This window comes from Brachyhypopomus gauderio, chromosome 4 (assembly GCF_052324685.1).
Source record: "Brachyhypopomus gauderio isolate BG-103 chromosome 4, BGAUD_0.2, whole genome shotgun sequence".
Lineage (NCBI taxonomy): Eukaryota > Metazoa > Chordata > Actinopteri > Gymnotiformes > Hypopomidae > Brachyhypopomus > Brachyhypopomus gauderio.
Window position 1 is genome coordinate 6,955,503 of NC_135214.1, and position 22,750 is coordinate 6,978,252.

Consider the following 22,750-nt stretch of genomic DNA (forward strand, 5'->3'; position numbering starts at 1 on the left):
TTTATAATCCTAGTCTTTCATTTAATCTCGGTCCAAAATTAAAATTGCATATATTGTATCCACTGCAATATCGATCGTGCTCCACCTGTAACTAGCCAGTATAAAAGATTGGGACTTATTTAAAAAAAAGAGAGAGAGATGGGGATCAGAGGTACGTCAGTGAGACGGAATTGGAGCAAACATCCGAGGATGACCAGCCAGGGAGATGATTCCTCTGTTCTGTCTCACTGTCTCCCGACATGATCATCATATCTACATATTCGAGTCTTATAGCAAGTGTTGCACGGCGCTCGATGCACACAGGAGCGTCGGTGCCAGTTTATGCAAAGCTGTGTGCCACCTCGCCCTGGGCCATTATCCCACACGGATCAGTTTGCATACAAGCACCGTACCTTTACTGTGCTTCAAGAAATAATATTTCATTCGTGGCCTTTCGCTTCGATCGTAACTGGAAACACTTGGTTTAAACACTTTGCTGAGGTAGATAGTTTTGCAAGGCTACCTTGCGGACACTTTCGAACATTGGTCCAAATGATGCTAGAGAAACAATGCATGAACCCTGTGTACTGCTTTAAGACATTCCCAAAGGTCTCTGACCAACAACATTCTAGGATCACAAGCCTGATTTTGTGGTCTGACACCCCCGAGTGTCATTTAGAGTAAGGCTATTCTATTCTTTGACAACATCGCCCTCTACTGGATATAAATGGAATGGCACGACAATACGCATAGTAATCAAAGGTTCAGAAATGCAAAAATTCAAAATGAATTTTACCCCAAATCTGATGCATCTTGCCCCTCTCTCTGTCCGTAATTGCTGTTGTATGTATGATGTTCACACCAGAGAGGGTTTTGCTGCATGCAGCAACAGAAGGCCTCATGAAAACATGCCACGTTAGGCCACAAAACCTAATAGTCTGAAAAATGTTTAGAATCGTCCTGACTTCCTTCTTCCTCCTTACACGCCAGTTCTGTTTATGGGACTGCTCAGATTTTCGAAATCCGACGTAAAGACGTGCTCACCGTCACCCAGGAAGACTGTCGCGACAAACAGCAGGTGGCACCATAACTACACAACACACCTGTTAAACACGTTTAATGACGGCCGATCCTCTACCAGCGGTATGCAAACGTGTAACGCACACATGAAACCTATGAAAGCAGCAAGCAGATTTCTGAATCAGAGTTTGATGGTGCATGTGTGTGGACACACGTCAATCCACGATCCTAAATGTTTCAATGTTAGTAAATGTTCCGTTCACAACGCTGTCCGGCTGTATAGATCTAAAACTAGTTTAATGCAAGGATAAAATTGGACCTGAATGGTCCTACTTGATGACACTGGTCAAAACCCAATACCTCGAGTATAAATACAGTCCTACTTGATTTACCATCCTTACGGATTCATGGAGGACAAATCTTAAGACTCATCTCCGTCCTCAAACCCAGTTGGTACCATGAATGTATACTGGTCGTTCAGCAGAGACTCGCGCTAACCGACTCGAGGCTCCGCTCTTTGAAAGTCACTTGTGAGATTTTTGCGCGTGATCTGTCTTATTTAGTAATTAATCCCGAATTGTATCTCATTAACACTGACTTGGTCTGGCAGTGCCTCGGTTAAGGGTCAGTGTAGGGTAGCCTTACTACAACCCAGCTCGCTGAAGTACTTTTATAAGTCCTTCTGGATACGAGCGTCAGCTAAACTCCATAATAAATGTAAATGACTTGTGCTATTTGGTCACAGTTAGTAAGTTACAGTGTTTCTTCATAGGAAGTACAGAGTGCCCTGTTATTGACACATCAGATCGATAGGAGATCAATGGTTGCCCAGGTAACGGCCATCCTAAGGAGGGCCAATGGAACTGTCCGTTTCCATAATGCCATAAATCCGTGACAGTCATTTACCCATGTTTGGGTAAACCTTGCTGCATAAGACACGCATTTATTATTTGCAGCAATCAATGTCTGAATTTGTCCCATTCATAACCCAGTGAATCCTGACAGGCGTAATGCGAGCTCTTTGGACATTGCGCGTTTCCCCCATTTGCGCTTAAAAAGATCATTTAGGGACTTTCATCTTTAAGGACGGCACGTGTGTCTATCTGCAGCTAACAGCAGGAACGAGAGGTGCTCTTACAATCTCGCTGTTATATGCTACATGAACTGTCGCAGTATGAGTGAGATCGATCTCACAGAGATGGAGGACGACTTTTCGGCTTTGTACTGGATTTGAAGTGGCAGGAGTCTGTCGTACAGGCGACGGTGTGTACGTTTCTCACTCCGCTGACAAAAGAGGTAACGGGTGCTTCATTTCTTTGCATAGCGTTAAATGTGTTGAAGTATGAGGCAGATGAACACAAACCGTGATTCCTGCAATTGATTTTGTGGCGTGCTGTGTGTTGGTTACGCATACGACTCAAAAATATAATTTAATGATGCATGGCCAAGATCGCACAATTTCACTGGAAGACTGTTTTACGAGATTTTCTTAATTGGGATGCTGTCATTTGGCCTAATTACCGACGTTCTGATGGGGAACCACTTGTCATTGCATCTTTAATGAGTCATGTTGCTTTTTACTAATAATGATCTAGTCACCGTAATGTGTCCTCTCTCTTGAGCAAGTTGTGTTGCTGTGTTGCCCCCAGAAGCCCTTTGCAACGGTTTACAGAAGGAGAGAACTCGAGAGATCTTCTTATGTAGAAAGGAAGCTGTGTAGAAGATAGAGACTTAACACTGCTCTCTTACTGTTCTCACACGACAGCTCCAGTATGATGGGCAACTCAAGTGTTTATGGTACACCATATTCTGCCATGCTCTTTTTTAAAACATTTAAATATATCATCGGTCGTCAGTGAAGGAAATGAGAGCAGGATCACCAGATGGAGCACAAACATGAGCTCCACCCCATGGGTGAGTGTGTGAGCACCATCAACCTGCAGAAGGATCCCTGCCTGAAATGACATCCAATGAGAAGGATACCTGCCTGAAATGACGTCCAACGAGAAGCCGTGAAACTGCAGCTGGATCTCATGTTCCGCCTTTCCTCTCCACAGAGCCGGGTGATTGGTCACTTCAGTCATGCAGTCAAAAGTGCCTCTGGTATCTTGGTAACAAGCTCATAATGTGATGAAGCAAATATTCAAGTGGCCTGTTGAATGATGTCTAAGTGGATCCTGATGTTCGAGAGAGAGAGAGAGAGAGAGAGAGAGAGTGTGTGTGTGTGTGTGTGTGTGTGTGTGTGTGTGTGTGTGTGTGTGTGTGTGTGTGTAGAAAACCTTACATGTTATGAAGGGTTTGAGGCGTAATAAAGCTACACATTGGTTAGCTCCTCAAAGGTGTAAGAATGTAAGAACTCCGATGGTGAACTTCTAACATCTGTAAACTGTAGATGAGTGGCAGGGTGACTGGGTTCTCATGCGTGTCCTATTGACAAGTAAACACACTTGAAGCCAGTTTCTTCTTTTAGATCATGTAAAAATCTGTGGACCTATGAAAAGAGATTAGGCATGATGAAAACTGATATGAGGTTGTTTATGACTGCTTTTGTGCGTGTGTGTGTGTGTGTGCATGTGTGTGTATTAATGCAACGTACCTCAGTGGGGAAGTGTGTGTGTTGGGGTGTTGTACGAACATTGTGAGTATGGGTGTGTATCGGGGTGCTCCAACATCAGTGCATGTATAGGTGTGTGCAAATTTTAATAGGGTAGTACAGATAATTATTCCTGTTTCTAGATGGATGTATGTATGCATTATGCTAATCAGCACCCTTGACGTGTGTCTGGAGAGCTCTCGAGCTGTGTAATCACTGGCACAGGGGCATCTGGCCGTCTGGAGGCTGTATCGAGCAGACACTCATACAAACCGTTTCTTCAAACAAGTCGTCATTTGGAAGGGTAAATTCTGTGCTTTGGTTGGGAAACACTGCAACACGGTCGTCCAACCAGCAGACCAGTTCACTGAATGAAAAACACCTGTTTCCAAAAATACACATAAGGCACATGTTTGGGGAGGATCCCTCTGCTGAGGTTTTTCTTTTTCACCAACAGTTAATGAGGAGTGACTTGCCTCCCAGTATTCTAGCGAATAACCATGTTAAGGGCAAACTTTGCATTGAAGTGATTGTTTATGACAGGTCATGGTTGCCATGCGAGGTGCACTTAGTCACGTTCACCCTGGCAGAAGATACTGTGCTGTTGCTATGGGACTCCTAGCCTAGTTGCTAAGGTAGTGGTGTATGGAGGATTTTGCTGCCTCACAAGGTCCCCAGAAGAGATTGCAGAGAGTGAACAGAGTGTTGGAAGTGAAGAGTGAATAGTGTTGAAAGTAAAGAGTGTAGAGAGTGAACAGAGTGTAGAGATTCAAGAGGGAGTACATGGGAGTTCCTGACGGTGTCTTTGCCATATTTTAAAGCCCCAAAGCCATTTTCACCATAGCAAATTTCACTGCAACCTCTGAAATTATGAGATTGTGCCACTGTGGAGAATATAATTCATATTGACTGCCTTCTGTGTGAGAGTCTGATGAAAGAATAGTGAATATTCTTCATACTCCACTGTGAGAGGCTAACTTCCTGTGTCTGATTTCACCGCAGCTGAAAACCATAAAAAGACTGTTGCCACAGACAAGGATAAAAAAATAAATCAAAATGTGCTTTGCACGTGTGTGTTTTACAGGCTGTGGGATAATGACACACACACGAATCAAGAAGGGTTCTGATGAACTTCTCTGCAGTATTAAACATGCAAACTGTCCCCAGCAAACCACAAACTTCGGTAACCATGGCAACTGGAACATCCAGTGGGTGAGTGTACTTTGAACATTTGTCTTGCATGTAAAAATGTGAAATCAGGACCCTGTTTATCTGTTTGGGATATTATGCTCCTGATTATCGTTCCCAGTGTTTATGTGCATGTAGAACGCATTGTTGTTACAAATGCAGAAATTGTAAGATAAGTTACATTTAAATGTTCATTATTGGGTGACATGATAGCTGCAAATTATTTACCAGATCAAATATTATTTACTAATGAAACATCTTAACACACTCTTGCTTACACACTCTTGTTTTTAGGTTGTTTCAGCATAAAGGAAACACAGGCTTGCCTGCTAAGATCACCATGGTAGAGGGTTAGAAGCGTGGACTGATATTGGAGTTGCCATGTCTGTGTGTAATGCTAGCACACTGGAAGGGTGTGGCCTGCTGGAGCCGTTGGAGGTGGAGCTTCAGGAGGTTGAGGGCAGTCTCATGCCCGCCGTGCTCAGGGTGACATTAGCTGCTGTCATGATCTTCATGATCACAATTGGTTTTCTGGGCAACGCCATCGTGTGTCTGATAGTCTACCAGAAGCCGGCGATGAGATCAGCCATCAACCTGCTCCTGGCCACGCTGGCCTTCTCTGACATCATGCTGTCCTTGCTGTGCATGCCTTTCACGGCTGTCACTGTGGCGACCACGGACTGGAGCTTCGGGCTGGGTTTCTGCCGCGCCTCGGTCATGCTGTACTGGCTGTTCGTCTTGGAAGGTGTGTCCATTCTGCTGATCATCAGCGTGGACCGCTTTCTCATCATCGTACAGAGGCAGGACAAGCTCACACCCCATCGGGCCAAAGTTCTGATCGCCGCATCCTGGGCGTTGTCTTTCTGCGTGTCCCTCCCGTCCCTGTTGGGCTGGAGGACAGCCAGGCTGGTAGATCGGGCTCCCCAGTGCATTCTGGGATACAGTGACTCTCTGGCAGACCGGGGCTACGCGGTACTGCTAGCTGTGGCTGTGTTCTTTGTGCCTTTTAGTGTCATGCTGTACTCCTACGTGTGCATCCTGAACACGGTGCGGAGGAACGCACTGCGCATCCACAACCACGCCGCCGAAGGCAGCACCGGACCCGATCGCACCAACAAGCTGGGGCTGACGGGCCTGCAGCGTCCGCTGCAGGTCAACGTGGACATGAGCTTCAAGACCAGGGCCTTCACCACCATCCTCATTCTGTTTGTGGGCTTTTCGGTGTGCTGGCTGCCCCACACCGTGGTGAGCTTGCTGGCTGTCTTCAGCCGCCAGTTCTGCTTCAGCCCGGCCTTTTACCCTGTGAGCGTGGGGACACTATGGCTCAGCTACCTGAAGGCTGTTTTCAACCCCATCATCTACTGCTGGAGGATCCGCAAGTTTCGGGAGGCCTGTTTGGACTTCATGCCCAAGACGTGCAGGTTCTGTCCTAAGGTTCCGGGTCGTAGTCATAGACGCATAAGGCCCAGCAATATTTACGTGTGTGGCAGTGAGACTCAGTCTTCAGTTTAGGATATGTGTATATACATGGATGTCCAATCTGTCATAATTTATTAATCTGCCTAATGACACATTTGGCAGTTGCTCTGTGCTTTGCAGATATGCTGGGCTCTGAGCTGGGCAGTCATGGCCTGGTGGTAGGGAACTGGTCTTGTGACCGGAGGGTCGTGGGTTCGATTTCCAGACCTGAGGCCATGACTGAGGTGCCCTTGAGCAAGGCACCTAACCCCAACTGCTCCCCGGGCGCCGGGCTAGGGTTGCCCACCGCTCTGGGCACGTGTGATCCACAGCCCCCTAGTAATCACTAGTGTGTGTGTGTTCTAATTGCACAGATGGGTTAAAAGCGGAGGACAAATTTCGATTGTGGTGTAAAAAATCACATTTGACAAAATGTGGCACATTTACATTTACAGTTATTAATCAGGATGTGTAGTCTGTGTAGTTTAAACAGTGACTGTGAATTTGAAATAGTGAATTACTGACGGAAGCAGCAATAGCCAGAACTACTGGCAAGAATATCCATCTGTTTCAGATCAGGAAATGACACACAGCAAATATTCATATTTCATGACATGACATGACATTTCGCACTGTTCTCCAATACAGGCAGATATTTCTAAGCCAAATAATTCTTTCTGGACATTTCCTGTTATATAACCAGACAAATACAGCACTTGACTGCAAGCTGTTGGTTATATTAGTGAATAGAAAATATTTGTTTTTAAAATACCCTTTTTTAAAGCTGATATAGTGCCATTGAACTCTGTGGTTAACTGGATTAAATAAGCCGATGGTCCCAGTCTTAACAGAGACAAACTAAAACAGATGTATGCACACAGCACATGTATGTGAACATTCCCAACAGTGTTATTTTGTTTTCGCAACTTGTCTGATGTCTCTGTGCAGCTTGTCTCTGTCTCCGTGTTAACTACTGGCCTAAGAAGACTTGTGAAGGAACTGAATGTTTCACTCAGATGTCGTCTTTGGCAGGGGCACGACTGGTTTCTCAAGTGTATTGTTAGCAGAAGAGAATTGCATCCTTGGGTGATATAAATGTGTGAAGATTGCATCTGAAAGCAATCCAGTTTCCATATAAAGAATGTGTTCTCTTTCTTTCATAAAAAAGAAAAACAACTAGATGATGTTCACTCCTCTTTTCCTCACCTTATTCACTCGTAAACTCTGAACTAAATGGCAACATTGAAATAGACAAAGAAGATGACAAGGTAGGAAAAATAACTGGGGTAACATCTGATAAATCTGTGAAATCATTTTTTAACCTGTCTTAAGAAAACGCCTTTTGTACGGCTTGTATCAATCTGATTTTCAGTAAGTACACACATCGTCTGACAAAACCGTAAGCTGCTCTGTATAACATTGTCTGCCAAATGATAGAAATGTAATGAAATTGTAATGTCATGGAAATTCCAGTATCCCTTAAACATAATTGAAAGGTAATCTAGTTACTGACTAAGTGATGTATTGGTTGACATTTCATCAGAGTCTCATAGGTGTCATTATTTATGTGCAGCACTGAATGTGTGTTATCAACATGCCTTTTACCTTTGGATGACTCTTCCTTTCAGAATCTCCAATAAATACAAAATGTGAAATCTGCTTGAATTGAACTATTTTTGTTTACTCGTTTGTCTAAAGTGAGAACATCTCTTTTTAGAGTATCACTTTCTTCCGAGCCGCACGGAGGCGTGTTACCAATAGCAATATGTCGTATCTGAAAATGTGTCGCACTTCCGTGTTTGGCGGAAGTGAGAAGAGAAAGATGGCGTCCTACAGGAGTAGACGAGACGCGAAATCAAAGCGAGCTGATGCAAATGTGGTTGAAACCGACCTGATGCTTCATCCTGAACTTCTGTCTCGAGATTTTATCAAGCTCTTGTTGCACGAGGTCAGCTAAAAAGTTTCGTTTTCCCTGTAGGTAGCCAGTTTTGTCAAGCGGCCGAAGCGCTAGCTAGCTAACCAGCTATCTTGGCTAGCCACAGGACATTCAGTTCGCTGGTTTATTTTTAACGGCCTCAACGATTCGACGCCTTAATTTATTTCCCCAAGCGGATTGTTTGACACGAGTATGAGTGTCGTTAACTAACAGCTGGTTATACTACAGCCAGTAACGTTTATCTAGCTGTTCTGTATGTCAGTAGGACAAAATGACCGGTGTTACACCGAATTCTGTGACAGTTCCTGCACATTTCTGCTGTGTGTTGTGGAGAGATCAGATCCAGTGTTGACATACTCTGATGGGTGTTCAATCATTTAATGCAGTAGAGAAGTTAATGTAAGCCTAAAAGATTGGGTCAATCTAATGATGCGTACCTCATGCATGCAGACATGGATAATCATTTTTGAAGATTAACTTTAATTTCACGTAACGTAGAAAGAATGAAAATAAAAACGTTGAATGCCTAGGATGGTTAGGACTACTGACAGACGTTGCCTCTTTTCCCAAAATGGAGCAGCTATTGTCCAGCTATCACAAGCTTGGACATGCAGTATGAATTGTTTGTGTAAATGCTCTTCATGCCTTTCCTGGACCACACAGACAGAACGTGTGACAGCAGTCTGCGGTCACTGAATTTGACAGTCACAGATTCTGGCGTAACACCAGCATTCACGTAGAAGGAGGATTCCCTCATTAATCACCTGGAAATCGAGGCTACTTTGTGTAGCTAAACAAACACAAGCTAGATAACATTGCCATAATTTCACAGTATGCTAATATGTCTAAAGAGCTGACAGTGGATATTGACTTATTCTTTATGCCTTATAGCCGACAGTCGATTAACTTATTTCCAACCAGGTTTTACCCTTAGAAGCTTGCGTTGCAGCTTGTTAACTTCATGACAAAGTATATTTTGCTCAAAGGATATGTTTTTAATTACTAAGTGCTGAATTCATTTTTCAGAGGAAGATAAGAACAGATGATGATGATGATGAGGAAGACCCTGACCAGCTTACAGATTTATATATACGGCACGTTATTCCTCTACCACAACGAGAGCTCCCCAACACTAGGTGGGGGAAGCGAATGGAGAATACGAAAGTACGACAGAGATCGAGCAGTGGGCCAAGGTGAGCAGGGCGGTGGAGCGGGACCGGCTTATTTCTCTCAGTATTCTGGTTCTTGACAGTTTTCTGCCCATGCAGTGCTGCAGAGGCCATTCCTGTGTTGCTACTAAACACTGCGTTTCTTCTTCCACTCCCGACAGATCAAGTGCAGATGGCAACAGGAAGAGGCCTCTGATCGAGTTTGACGGCAGCTCCACCAGGACGGGTGGCGTTAAGCTAAAGAAAGACCACGATCACCCCACGCCGCCACTCACGGATCGCCTAAAGCCGCCGCCTTCCGCCATCGATCTCACCAACCCCATACGTAAACTTTCAGGGTCCTCCACGAACTGCTCTCCCTCCCCGTCTTTGGCGTCCTCCACCCAGGCCCCTGCTCCACCCTCGGGGGCCAGTCCGAAGAGTCCTACAGGTAACGGGAACCTCAGCATCTCCTCAGGAACCTCCGGCAGCGTGAGCTCAAAGCTGAAGCGTGAAGCTCCAGGACCCACGGAGGCGCCCGGCAGCCCTGTGAGTACAGACAGAGCTCGCAGGGGTTTGATGTGATTCTCTTGTGCTGCTGTACCTCTGTGCAGACCTGTTACACTCATGGTCCCCACTGCATGGGTGTTGTAGCCCAGTGATCATACGATAAAAGATGTATGGAAACAGAGATTATCGTTACACTACTGCTCTGGGCATGTGTGCAGGACAAATTACGATTGGGGTGAAAATCACAATTGACAAAAATGTGGAAACTTAATTGGTTATTGAATGTTTCCAAAACTTTGCTGGCATGATCATTTTTGACATATAAGATTTTCAATCTGCCCTTGAAAGTGACAGTATTTTATAGGTGAATGGCATATTCACATTAAAACACTAATAGTTTTCTATTTGGACTGCATAGAATGCATCAGACACAGGTTTCTTCTCATGATATAACGTGTTTAACTATTATAACTATTTACTACGTTCTAACACCACCTTATTAGCTGTGCTGCTGTCTCTAGTGGAGGAAGTTGGCTGCAGGCTCCTGTCAGTGCTGATCTGTATGGTGAGAGATGTGAGATGTGTTGGAGGTTCAGAAGGCTAGTGCGCTGTAGCAACGTTCTCAGATCTTCTGCAGTTAATTAAGTGCGAGACGGTGGACAAAAAATCCATATTGCAGTTATAGTGCCACACATTGAGATTATGATGTGCTTTGTGACGTTTGACACGTATTGTGAAGCCTTTGTGTAGTATTGTTAAAGATTGGCCCTTATTGTAATGACGCGAAATTTGTTGGCCAGATGAAAGCTGTGATTGACTGAAACACCCACATAACAGAACAGTCATCTAGAACCTGTGAGGTTTTCACACTTTATGGTCATAGTTTTAGTGTTTGAAGCTCTGCCCATTTCTTATGCAAATGAGCGTTGCTGGCAGAGCAGGTGTTCCCCAGCACTAAGGGGGCGGAGCCTGCATTTCCTATTTCCACACAGATCATGACTGGATTGTTTCTGCTTTCTACTGTCTTTCATTGTGTTTATTTTTTCCCAGGAGGAAATTAAATTAACTTAATGTGGAGATTGGGCTCAATTTTTGTCTTACTGCAGATGAAATAAAAAAACCTTTTGTCAGTGAGCATTTTATTAAGCTGTAACATTTGATGAGATTATTACTGCCTGAAGCATCCGTTATTGGGCAGGTGGTCCACTGCTGAATTGAATCGATGGTTTGTTAGAGCACTAATTTCCATATTGTAGCCCTCTGTGATGTCTGTATTGTAGAGCTAATGCTGAGATCATAATTAACACTATAAATATGTAGCGCTGGTTTCGCCCAGTTTGCAGGCAGTTCCTGCACGCCATCAGTTTGCTGCTGTGGTTATTTCTGTAGCTAGCCAGACCTGCAGCACTAATCCTCACCTATAGATGGCAGTATGCAGCAGATCCCCAATACTGCCAATTCACTTGAACAATGGGGTTGGTCTCTCATTAAATATGCCGTGGTCCCTGCAGTGTGCTGAAGTGTGCCGAGTTTGAATTTTAAATCTAAATATAAAAAAATATCCATCTTTCATCTTTTCATCTTTGGCTCTGTTCAAAATAGCCTACTACATACTACTGGCATACTGATCGAGCCCCAAATCAGTATGCCGTATGCAGTATGTGACCAAAATGACATTTTCCAGTACGCGAAACATACCCGGATGACCTACTACTTCCGCAAAATATTCCAGTACGCAAACAGAGCTATCTTCGTGGTGTACTGCATCCCATCATGCAATGCTACGTTCACGTGACCCCCAGTGTGCTTTGCTTTTGTCGCATACTGGAAACTGTACTGCATACTACTATGAGGACCAGTATGCAGTATCCAGTATATACTGAGTCCAGTATGCAGTATCCAGTATATAGTAGGCTATTTCGAACAGAGCCTTTGTGTACACCGTTCAAAAATATCTTTTCCTCTTGCCACAGGAGCTCAAGTCACCAGAAATGAAGAAAAAGATCCAGCATGTCACGTGGCCATGATGTCAGATGCCCCGCCCCTGTAGCAGCCCTACAGCCCTACCAGGGCGACCGTTCCCTTCCCGAAGGTGTGTGTGGTGCCTCCCCCATGGGGTCCTCGACACGAGCCGCTCCTGGAGTCGGACACACAGGAGCAGCACTTGCTAACGGACGTCCTCTCAGAGGGGCCGCCGGACTGCAGTGGTGACGGGACCTTTCTCCTGAGCATAATTACTATGTGTGAAACAGGACTTTGGATGTGGAAGACGAGGGGTCTGGCTTCCCTTGGGTCATCTGTTTTCTGTGTTGTTTTTTTAAACTTTAAATAAAACTTCCTTTCAGCGTGTAAGAATTTGTTTGTGTGAAACCAGTGATGAAGTGTGTCTGTCTTGAGTCTTGGTTATTTTCTATTTTCAACTGTAGTCACATAGAATATCAAATAGTAGTGTTGCCACTTTACCATTTTATCATTTTACTCCTCTTCCATGAGGAGAGAAGGGATCCAGCAACACTCCATGATGGAGAACTCAAATCCATCCTCTAATTTTAACCAGCATGTTTTCGGCATATTTTGGAGACGTAATTAAAGCCGTGAAATGAACACACTGGTAGCTAATGTGTGCGTTGTGTTTTGCTCTGGTCCATCTCATCATACGTTCTGGTCCAGAAGACGAGAGTTGGACAGTTTTTCTGTTTTTACTACTGTTGTCTCTGTTCTCCAAAGGTTTGGATGCCGACAACACTTAAGTTAATGAGAACAGGAGCAAAGCCACACGGACTCCGATCTGACTACTCACTCAATCACATGGCCATGAATCCGATACAAGTACGCTCTATGACCATATAACGCCGTGCCTCAAATCTGATTAGAAAAAAATCTGATTTGTGTGTTCACACAGCCTTGAAAAAAAATCTCATTTGTGTTGGTAATCGATAAGAACTGTTCATTTCAGATCCATATGCTCCATTATGTTTGTCTCCATTTAATTTGTTCTGACAGGAAGACACTATTAAGACATGGAAGTTGCAGCTGTTTGGAATTGGCTGATTTAGATGACACTTCCTGTTCTTTGAGTATTTAATCAAGAATGCAGTCTCAGTTCTCTTCCTCTCTGATGAAGGCCTACGAGGTGAAATGTGTGGGATAAATAAAGTGGCATTTATGTCTTCTAGTCATCATGGTTGTTGGTTTCACTCTTCTACAGTTTTTGTTGTTTCCTAAGCACCTTGATGGGTTGCATTGTGCCAAACTACAATTACTACTGCTAAACTGCTACTGCTATTCCATGAGGCACCTGTTTTCACCATCATTTCAACCAAATTTAGCAGTATTTCCAAACATCTAATCTATTCATTGTTCCATACCAGGCAGGAGCATTAGGTGGCGGTGTTTCCCCGGTTTCATTAGTAGAGGGCAGTTATGTTTTTTTTTCCTGGCTGCAATATGAACTTTTGATGAGAACCTTGTGTATTGTAAAATGAAGTAACATTGATTTTCCAGTATAGAATGAATGAAAATATACAGTTTAATTGTAATAATTTGCTTTATTGATATAATTTGGTGCAGACAAGCACTGGGATGTCTTTACAGATATTACTTATTTGTTTTCTGTTAGTTGCGATGTGTTGTGTCTTAGCAAATCCACTGACAGGGAAGCCAAGAACAGTGCTTTAAATTAATTTAACTGAACATTTTGGTGAGCATTGAGTCATTAATTTTAAATAGGTTAACACTTAAATACACTGCACCATGTTTCGTAAAATAATTTTTCTTAAAGTTAATTTTCACATAATTATTGTGTAAGTATCCATCTAATCAGTATGCTCTCATTACTCATGCTATAGAGAAAATAAATATTTGTGGAGATAAAATGTGTGTCATTTTCAACTACTCTAGCTATTAATAGAGAGTATGTTTGAATGTGCTGTTCATTGGCTATTATGTTATAATAAGTGTGTGTGTGTGTATGTGTATATATTATCCAGCGTTATCGTTTTTTTGTTCGTGTTGCCATGTCGTGCGGTTGTGTCTGTTGAGGCCGAATTCCCGGTCTTAGATGTCTTTGCCACACTCGGGACACAGGATGTCGTCTCTCTCGGTGAGGAAGCCACGGCCCACCAGAGACACGGAACACTTCTTACAGTTGAAGCAGTCGTTGTGCCACTGACGCTCCTCAAAGGAGATGTACTTGCTCCCCCCGAGGCCTGTGGAGCACAGGTATGAGTGAGGAGACCACAGCTCACCACTGTGTGCGTGTGTGTGGGTGTGTGAAAGTGCATGGCTGTAGGGACTGGCTGGTTTTCTCTGGGTTGCCTGTAGGCTGGGTGGAGCGGGTGGATGCGGGTGCGGGTGGAGCGGGTGCATGCGTACCGCTGATGGGGGTTGTACATGAGGCGCACTTCTTGGCATACAGGTTGCAGAAGCAGCTCAGGCAGTAGGGGAAGTCGTCACGAGACGTGAAACGCTGGCCAGACAGCTGCTGCTTACAGCCAGTGCACAGGAAGCAGTCCTTATGCCAGGGCTGGTCGTGGTAGGTCACACCCCCGGTGGTGATGGGCTGGGCAGAGGAACCAGAGCAGGACGGGATGATGCCCGCGTGGTGTTTAACACGCTTACCTGCTAACACCAGCTGCCCCACATTTGAAACTATAAACTTCTGTTCAGTCTGTCACTGTTATGATTAAGTGATGATCCTACAGAAGTGTGTTCTACGTCTCTCCCTTTCACACACATTGGACTCCAGTTATCTGACTAAGTGAGAAACCCTCTCTAAACTGCCCTCTTGAGGTGTTCCCAGAATGCCCTGCGTTCAGGTTACCCATGAACAGGCGTGTACACGGGTGCCGAACTCCCAGTGAATGAATCTAAGTGGTTTCCAAGCAGCCGCTACCTTCTTGCAGTGAACACACTGCATGGCGAACTGCTTCTCATAGCAGGCCACGCAGAAGTTGCTGCTCTCCTTGGGGATGAAGCTCTTGGTGCCGATGGGCTGCTGGCAGCGTTGGCAGGTGAAGCAGGTCTCGTGCCAGCTGTTTCCCTTGTGTTCCATCTTCCTGGAGCCTGGAGAAACGCGGAAAAGCGCCGCACCAAAGTGTCACCGAATGCAGAGGGGGCGGAGGGCAAACTATAGCTTAATGTCATGCATTAAACATAGTTTTCGTGTGTATATTTCATGAAAGAGCAGCCTTGGCTAAGTAGATACTTGGCGCAGTCGTCCTCCGGTGTGACCCTGAGGCAGTGCTTAATACACAACAGCATGGAAATGAAATATGAGTTCTGGAGAGCACTGCTAAGGCACCCGACCAAATCACATTCCCCTCATGTCCTGAGCCTCCCTGACTCAGACAGTCCAGAATAAAGCACTAAAAAAACATAGAAAAATCCGGCTACCGCTGTGTAAACACACACAGGACAGAGATGCATTATTAAAGAGAGAGAGAGAGAAGGCTGGCTTGGGTTTCTGGTCTTTCCTGTTGCTACACTTGGAGTGTTCATCCCAGGACAGGGAGAGATTGCAGATTGATGATATTAAGATGCCTAAAACAGCTCCAAAAATACAATCTACACGTTCTTTCATATTGTGTTCTTTCATATGCGATTACTGCGAGATTTTGCTCACATCTGCTAGTAATAGTCCACTTTACCCGAAATTGTCTTCAGGTCTTTGAAATCTATATTTTTTGTAATAGTTATTGTGTCAGAGATTGGATGTTACTTTATTTTGGAATGGTTTTAGCCGAGTTAGGATTTGTTGCTAATGTCCAATATTTCAAGTGCTGGGAGTACGGTTTTATTTGTTGTACGTCTACGTCTGAACAGTCCCCACTCAACTGTAAGAGCTAGGCTGTGTTACAGAACTGCAGAGTAATTCATCTTCTCTGAAGGAGCTGTAGCTGCGGATGAATGATTGTTGTTTGTTTTTGTTTTACGGCCTCAATGAGGGAGCGTCTGTCATTTATGGAAAGGAGGGGTATTTAAACAAAAGCGAGGTTAGACAGGGGGTCGTGTGTGTGTGTGTGTGAGTCCCATGCTGTCTCACCAGGCATGATGGTCTTCTTGCACTCGTGGCACTTGGAGGAGTACATGTTGGAGTAGCACTCCGTACACAGCAGCTGCTCATCTTTGGTGGAGAACGGTTTGTCCACCAGGGAGCGCTGACACTGGGAGCAGTGGAAACAGTCCTCATGCCAGTGACGATCCTTGTAGGACAGGTCCTGCAGTCACGGGGCCAGAGACAAACACACTCAAACTACAGACGCTGCAGTCTCCATGTTAACGAGGTTTAAGACTATGGGGAAATGATTCAGAAGTGTTAGTGTCATGACTCAAACGTGCCATGCTTGTTTACAGTATCGAGCGGGTACGTGTGTGCGCTCGGCCGCGTGGCTTTCTTTGGCCCCCCCCTCAAACATCATAACCAGACTGTTCTTCTGTCCCTCGCCAGAACACACCACTGGAGCACAGTGGCCAGTATATCCCGCTTTATTTATATAGTCACTAATACATTTTTACATGTTTCCTAAGACTGCCTATGTAACTGTGTCCATGTCATCATGTCTGACCAGTCTAGGGCAGTGTAGTCTATGTGTGCTGCATGTAACACTCAGCGTTCGTGTAAGATCGAAACGTTATTATCGTGTGATTGGGGCTGTGTGTGTTCAGGCCCCGCCTTACCCTGCTGTTACAGCCAATTGGCTTTTTGCAGTCCTCACAGGTGTTGGAGTACAGACTCTCATAGCACTTCACGCAGTACGGGTTCTCCTCACGCAGGACATACTTCTTCCCGAACAGAGACTCCTTACAGTAGTGGCAGTCGTATCGCTCTGTCATCCTTCCTCCTGCGCAACAGGGGGCACTGTGTGTCTCAAGGGTCGAGTGAAGTGTGGACTGAACTGTTGGAGAAGTAACAGGAGGGCTGCGTCCCAAACAGCAGGCTGGCTTACTAAATAGCACGACACAATAGTACACTACTCAGTTTTCTTCTCACGTTGGATCAGCCCTGTCATGTGACTTTTGCAAATGCTACATACTCATGAAATGGCAACATAGTTGATATGTAGCATGTGTGGGTGTGGTTCTGGATGCTGTCAAGTAAAAAGTTGAGGTAGAGCAATTCAGTGTCAGCTTTGTGTGGTCATCAGGTGTGTGCGGTAGTGCCAGACTGTTAGCCAGACATGCTCTCAGCAGCGCACCAGTTCCGTCTGTCTATCAGTCAAACTCCACAGCACAGGAGAACCAGTCCTGTATCGCTACAAAGCGCCCCGGTAAAACAGTGGACCAAGCCGTGTGTCCCTGGACCACGCTATCATCACCATCGCCAGCAGTTCATAACCTCCAGCTGTCAACAAGGAGAAGATAGATCATGTGTGTGAGTCTAATTTTAGCACTGAATCAGATGAGTGGATGTGACAATTTTATGTACCTGTTTAATGTCTTTTTTACATGATCCACATGAGACACAAGGCCTGCTGAAGCGCTAAAGAAACCTGTGTGGCCCTGGACAAATCCAAAATGTGACCTCACGCTGTGTTAAAGATGCTGTCAAACACTCTCCCAAAAGTTCCCAGAGACGGCGGGCGGCCACAGAGCCGGAGAGAGAGAGATTACCGAGGCTGATTCCTGCGGAATGACAGGACTGTGCCGGCATTCTGGATTAACGTCTACTCACAGCTGCGGCTGTCCTGGTCCGGACGGCGTCTAGCCCTTCTGCCCTTAAGCTCCGCCCATGAGCGCAGTGCCCAGTGCCACCTCAGCTGTCCCGACCGTCCTGCCGCGGGTCCCGCCGTGCGTCCTGCGGTGTGTGCATGCTCCTCGGGCCCCTGCTTTCGCTCACGGAGCGTGGCTGACTGAAGTCTCGCGCCTCACGCACGTCTCCTCTACCAGATGCCCATCCACAGTTTTACCATATAAGGCAGCAAATGCCGCAGACCCGTGGAGAAGCACTCTTGCTTAACCTCCCTCTCTAAATTTCTTCTCTCATTCAGTCTCACTGCCACCCCCCCTCCTCCTCCTTTCACTTTCTCTCTCACTCCTTCCTGTTTGTCTTGTTTTGTCTTTCTTTTGCAGTACTTCGTCCAAAGTGTTTGTCCACGTTCTGGAAAGATTTTGCTGTTTTTTCCATTTGTGTGTTTCACAATTCTCTATTCGATCAGAATAGCACACACTCCTGCATGCTCTGTGACCTGTCTACACACACACACATACACACACACACACACACACACACACACACAAGAGGCTGGCGGGTGGAATTACAGAGGCCTGTATGTGGCTCAGATGCTCAGCCACTAAGCCGTTTGTTTTGCATCAGGTGTCTGTATACTGAACCCACCTATCATGTGGCTCTGTCTGCTGAACCCACCTATCATGTGGCTCTGTCTGCTGAACCCACCTATCATGTGGCTCTGTCTGCTGAACCCACCTATTGTGTGGCCATTGCACACTGCTGCCATGGTTTCAATTTTGTCAGTTATGATCCACGTATGGTATCCATGACTACCTAAAATGTCCAATTAAAATACGCTGTTTGTTTTCTCTCCTCCATAGTCATTTTATGCTTTGCATTGCTCCAGATCTGTGATTTCCCAGGCCAGCTCCTCTCTCGTTCACTCCACAGGATTAAATAAAGCTTTGTCTGCTTCCCCAAATAAAACAGATTAACCAGCTGACGAGTATCAGTGCAAGATGACGTTTTGCAGCTGCTGTTAGGATGAAATGGTGGTCTGTTTTTATCATCATCTGTAATGTGGTGCTGACTTTGGGCATCAGTTGTCACCGATAAAGGGATCACAGGTTATCGGTGTGCATGGAAACTCAGACTGTTGGTTGTTGTATCTCTGTTCACCTTCGACCCAGACAGCACAGTGACCTACAGCTCATGAGCCCTGACTCCTGTCTCGTGGTTTTCAGTATAACAAAATCATGGTTGATTTATTGCTGGAGAACAAACGATCAAAGTGTATAATTTGATGGTTATTTAATGTATTTACCCTCTGTAATATACTCCAGGAGATATTTTCTCCAGGAACTCTGCGTTCAGGGCTGCGTTCATCCTGCTGACATCCAGGCTAGTCTCCCTGGGTCTGGCTGCTCTAATAGGGACTGTGCTCCTGACACCAGTTCCTCTCGGGCACCGTCTCGTCGTCTGTTACCTTTCTCTCCTTTTCTCCTTCTCTCTCTCTCTCTCTCTCTCTCTCTGGCTATGTTTAGCTGCTCTGTGACCACTGAGACACTTCACACAGCGCCACTCACCAAACAGTCAAGCTGGCCTGCATGCTAAAAAGCCTTCAGTGGCCAGAGAAAAACAAAACCTCAAGAAGACAGGTGGACAGTAAACCCCCGAGATTAAACCTGCGTTCTCACCCAAACCCCACACATACTCTCTCCTCTTCACTATCTGTATGCAAAGAGAGTATGAACAAAAATATACACCCTCCAGTTGTGGGCCTATTTATTGTCTATACCATAGCTGAGAGTCATCATGTAAAGTATATGGTGTCACATACCAATGGGAATGTCTGCCTGTTAACAATGTAACAGGCCACTGTGATTGTGCATCTCAAAACTACTAGAGTACATCTCGCCATGTGCATGAATGCTTAATGCTGTATCCTTAACCTCGCCCCTTAACTGAGCATGCACATATGCATATTTATTCTCTTTATCCTTAACCCCACCCCTTAATCCAACATGCACATATACATGCATATTCTGTTTATCCTTAACCCAACCCCTCCCTGCCTTTCAAACAATGCTCTTGACCCCTCCCTGACTTTCTGATACACTCAAAAATTCAACATAAACAAGTAATCTTATGTTCAGTGTATGCCAAATGCAATTTGACCTCATGAAAGAATGAATTTAGTCTAGAAAAAATATCAGTGGACTGTGCTGTGGCTGCAGTGTCCCAAAACTCTCCGGCTTCTTTAACCACTTTAATTTTTTGGAATGAACATTGTGGCATTCCAAAAACAATGCGGAAGACAACAGGTCGACTACCCAGATGCTTTTAGTTAGCCTTACGAGACATAAAATACCCATGTATGATACATGTACGTGTGTGCATGTGTGTTTCTTTCTTGTGTAAATTTGATTACCTGTCTGAACATGAGAGGGAAGTGATGAGTAAGACACAGGCTGTAATGAGGAGAGGGATTTTTCGAACTTCAGATTTCAGTATCATGCAAAATTATGGCTGTATGAAAATCTGAAGCAATCTTGCATGTTTTGGATTCAGATTATCATTATAATATGGTATAATCTTTTCAGTGAATTCGCTCTTGTGTTTAAGTCTGCTTATTGCTGATTTGCATGTGAGGCAGTACAGAATTGCTCTCTCATGTATAAAATAGCGATTACGGTGTGAGTGATGGTGTTGGCAGCTTACCTGTGTGAGCAGTGGTCCTCACCTCTGCGCTAGAGCAGCCTGTCTCTGGGGTGAGTCTGGTCGGACTGAGCAGGGGTGCTCTGGGGAGCAGCTCTAGACCCTCCTGATTGGACGACTCTACTCGCGGGGTGGCTAATTGAGGTGGTACTGGATGAACAGGCACCCTTTATCTAGATGAGCTATAAATACCATGCAGCAGCACCAAAGATAAAGCCCACTTGCATGCACACACACACACACACACACACACACACACACCAGTTCTCTGGCCTTTTAAGGGTCTTCGTTTGTAGCGTAGTATAGGTGTTCTGTTGTATAAAGTTGATGCTTATAAATATACCTGTCCTTAATGTATACTGTCCTGATGTAAATGAATCATGTCAGCTATGTTCCGTGTGTAAAGAGTGATTGTTCTAGGTTACTGTGCTTCTTCATTGCCATCAGATTATATCTGGTGAATAGTGTCCATTTGATTGGGCGAGAGGTGGAGGAGTCTTGACTCTACGCAGTTTGATTGTGGCACAAGTGCTGAAGACTGCAATTACAAATAATTACTCGCAATTTGGGGGCTGATGGGGGACATGAATGACAGTCTGGAGATGAGGTGTGTACGAACGGTTCGTGTTCACTCTGCATTCGCATATCGAACCGTTCACATTCTCACCATGTTCTTGCTTTCTTCACATTTTAACGAAATTCACCTTTTTACCAAACCATTCCCATTCCTACACTCCATCCTAAGTGCACATGCTTTTACCGATCACATTCTCACTGTGTTCATATTTGTACTGTTTTCTGACCACACACGGAGAAAAAAACCAGGAGGCATTAGCCTTTAGGAACAATAAACATTTGGCAAATGTCTACAGCACCCCCCACCCCGCTCCCATGTTATTGTTAGAAGGAACGTTCCAGATATTTTGTAAATGAGGAATGCTTGTAGTAAGCCATGCCCTTTGGAGAGAGGAAACACTATCTCCTCTGGATTTTCATTTATTAATTCCACTGAGTTGGTTTATTGTTGCTTAGGGAACTGTCATTTGAAATGTAGACCTTTAATCGTAGCATTTGGAGATGGTTGTTCTAATATCTGATAATGAGAATAAACTCTGTTTCAGTTAGTGCCCATACTGATAACTTTGTTAGGGCCTGTTCAATCCTATATATCTAGGCCTAGAATGAAATGAGCTTTTTTAGTGCACAGATCGTATGACACTGGCCTGAGATGTCCGAGGAGCTCCACTCTCATCGAGAAACCTCCTTCTCAACATCTACAAGTGTCCTCTGTCTCTCCCACTGTGTCCCCCAGGTTTTATCTTCTCTCTCCCCACTCTCTACCCCTGTCCCTCCCTCTCCCTCACCACTCTCTTCCCTCTCCCCCTCTCTCGATCTCTCCCCCCCCACACTGTCCCCTCTCCCCACACTCTGTCCATTTTGAGAGCTGTTTCAGATGTCCCCCAGGCCAGCTGCTGGCAGATTGTCCAGCAAACTCATATTCTGGTGCTATTTTCTGCACCTTCATGTCCCCCATACCACATATATCTCACACCAGCTTTTCTCACCTTCCTCATCACCTTCTCTCTCTCTCTCTCTCTCTCTCTCTCTCAGTGAAGGGGGCCTCCTGTCCCTGGATCCTTGGCCAACCCTCCTGTGTCATTTCTGGCAGTGATGTGCCTTTTTTTCTTCTAACGTGGGCTGCAAATGAATGTGGCCACTGGTTGGGGGGGGGTTGGGGGTTGCTGGCTGACGCAGGCACGAGTGGTCTGTTGTGGACACGCGTCCCTGTTGTCCCCGCGTGGCTCTGTCAGATGGGACTGCCCTTCCTGGAAGAAGCAGCCGACGCAGAGAGAGACGGCGTCCAGCACGGCGCTATCGTGCAGTCTGGGAACTGCTGTCATCAGCAGAGCAACAGATGGGCAAATGAAGGCAACTCTGCCCTGTGCATCACACGCCATCCTCTTGTCAGCTCAGGGCTTAATTTATTACCAGTCGCCCAGTGTCATGTCGATGAAAAGGGACAGCCAGCGCTCCCCACAGAGAGTCATGAAAGCTTCGTGGCTTGGTTACCACCAGCAATTAACACTTGGCAACAGCGGCTAAGTTATGCTGGCTGCTGAGAAAGGACCCTGCCCCCCCAGTGCCCTGTTGAAAACACAGGGGTAAGGGGCGTAGCAGAACTGGGTGCTCGAGATGAAGGATGTTATCTGTGACATTTTTAGGTGTTAGTGTCCAATCTGAATTGTAAAGGGAGCGAAAGTGTCCAGAACTTGTGTCCTCAGTCTTCCAGGAAGCCGTTAGAGCTCAGTTCATGATCGGTGATGAGCGCTACACAAAATGAACGCGTTGACTACACTTCTGCACGACCCCACCTGTCCCTCATCTGTCCACACTGATTTCACAAGTGGGACGACCCAGTTAAGAGGAAACGACGATGCAGCGAGTCGTCTCTTCCTGCTTTGTGAATGCCGGGTTAATCTGTGGGGTGACGTTTGGGCCGATGTGCAGAGTGATGTGTCAGGGGGGGAAAG

The 22,750-nt window shown here is 45.4% G+C and overlaps 3 protein-coding genes across 8 annotated transcripts; 2 read left to right on the forward strand and 1 right to left on the reverse strand.

Moving 5' to 3' along the window:
• The first annotated feature begins 1,920 nt into the window (after positions 1-1,920).
• gpr45 (G protein-coupled receptor 45) lies at positions 1,921-7,908 on the forward strand. Of its 2 annotated transcripts, none has more exons than XM_077001879.1 (3): positions 1,921-3,062; positions 4,677-4,804; positions 5,075-7,908. In XM_077001879.1, the coding sequence occupies exon 3, from the start codon at positions 5,162-5,164 to the stop codon at positions 6,290-6,292; it is 1,131 nt and encodes a 376-aa protein (XP_076857994.1). In that variant the 5' UTR covers positions 1,921-3,062; positions 4,677-4,804; positions 5,075-5,161; the 3' UTR covers positions 6,293-7,908. The 2 variants fall into 2 exon arrangements, with proteins under 2 accessions (XP_076857994.1, XP_076857992.1); XM_077001877.1 differs by having other exon boundaries at positions 1,921-2,295.
• An 80-nt stretch (positions 7,909-7,988) lies between these two features.
• c4h2orf49 (chromosome 4 C2orf49 homolog) lies at positions 7,989-13,583 on the forward strand. Of its 2 annotated transcripts, XR_013130338.1 has the most exons (5): positions 7,989-8,186; positions 9,201-9,367; positions 9,505-9,871; positions 11,806-11,924; positions 12,560-13,583. XR_013130338.1 is itself a non-coding variant. In XM_077001884.1 (4 exons), exons 1-4 carry the CDS (start codon positions 8,004-8,006, stop codon positions 11,857-11,859), a joined length of 771 nt encoding a protein of 256 aa, XP_076857999.1. In that variant the 5' UTR covers positions 7,989-8,003; the 3' UTR covers positions 11,860-13,583. The 2 variants fall into 2 exon arrangements, 1 of the variants encoding a protein (XP_076857999.1); XM_077001884.1 differs by having other exon boundaries at positions 11,806-13,583.
• A 236-nt stretch (positions 13,584-13,819) lies between these two features.
• Positions 13,820-20,382, reverse strand: fhl2a (four and a half LIM domains 2a). 4 transcript variants are annotated; one of them, XM_077001883.1, is made up of 7 exons: positions 17,259-17,483; positions 17,029-17,174; positions 16,511-16,674; positions 15,876-16,050; positions 14,727-14,896; positions 14,207-14,393; positions 13,820-14,040 (listed from the first exon to the last, which is right to left on the reverse strand). In XM_077001883.1, the coding sequence occupies exons 3-7, from the start codon at positions 16,664-16,666 to the stop codon at positions 13,889-13,891; spliced, it is 840 nt and encodes a 279-aa protein (XP_076857998.1). In that variant the 5' UTR covers positions 16,667-16,674; positions 17,029-17,174; positions 17,259-17,483; the 3' UTR covers positions 13,820-13,888. The 4 variants fall into 4 exon arrangements, with proteins under 4 accessions (XP_076857998.1, XP_076857995.1, XP_076857997.1 ...); XM_077001880.1 differs by lacking the exons at positions 17,029-17,174; positions 17,259-17,483 and adding an exon at positions 20,223-20,382; XM_077001882.1 differs by lacking the exons at positions 17,029-17,174; positions 17,259-17,483 and adding an exon at positions 20,223-20,375 and having other exon boundaries at positions 16,511-16,728.
• Positions 20,383-22,750: the final 2,368 nt, after the last annotated feature.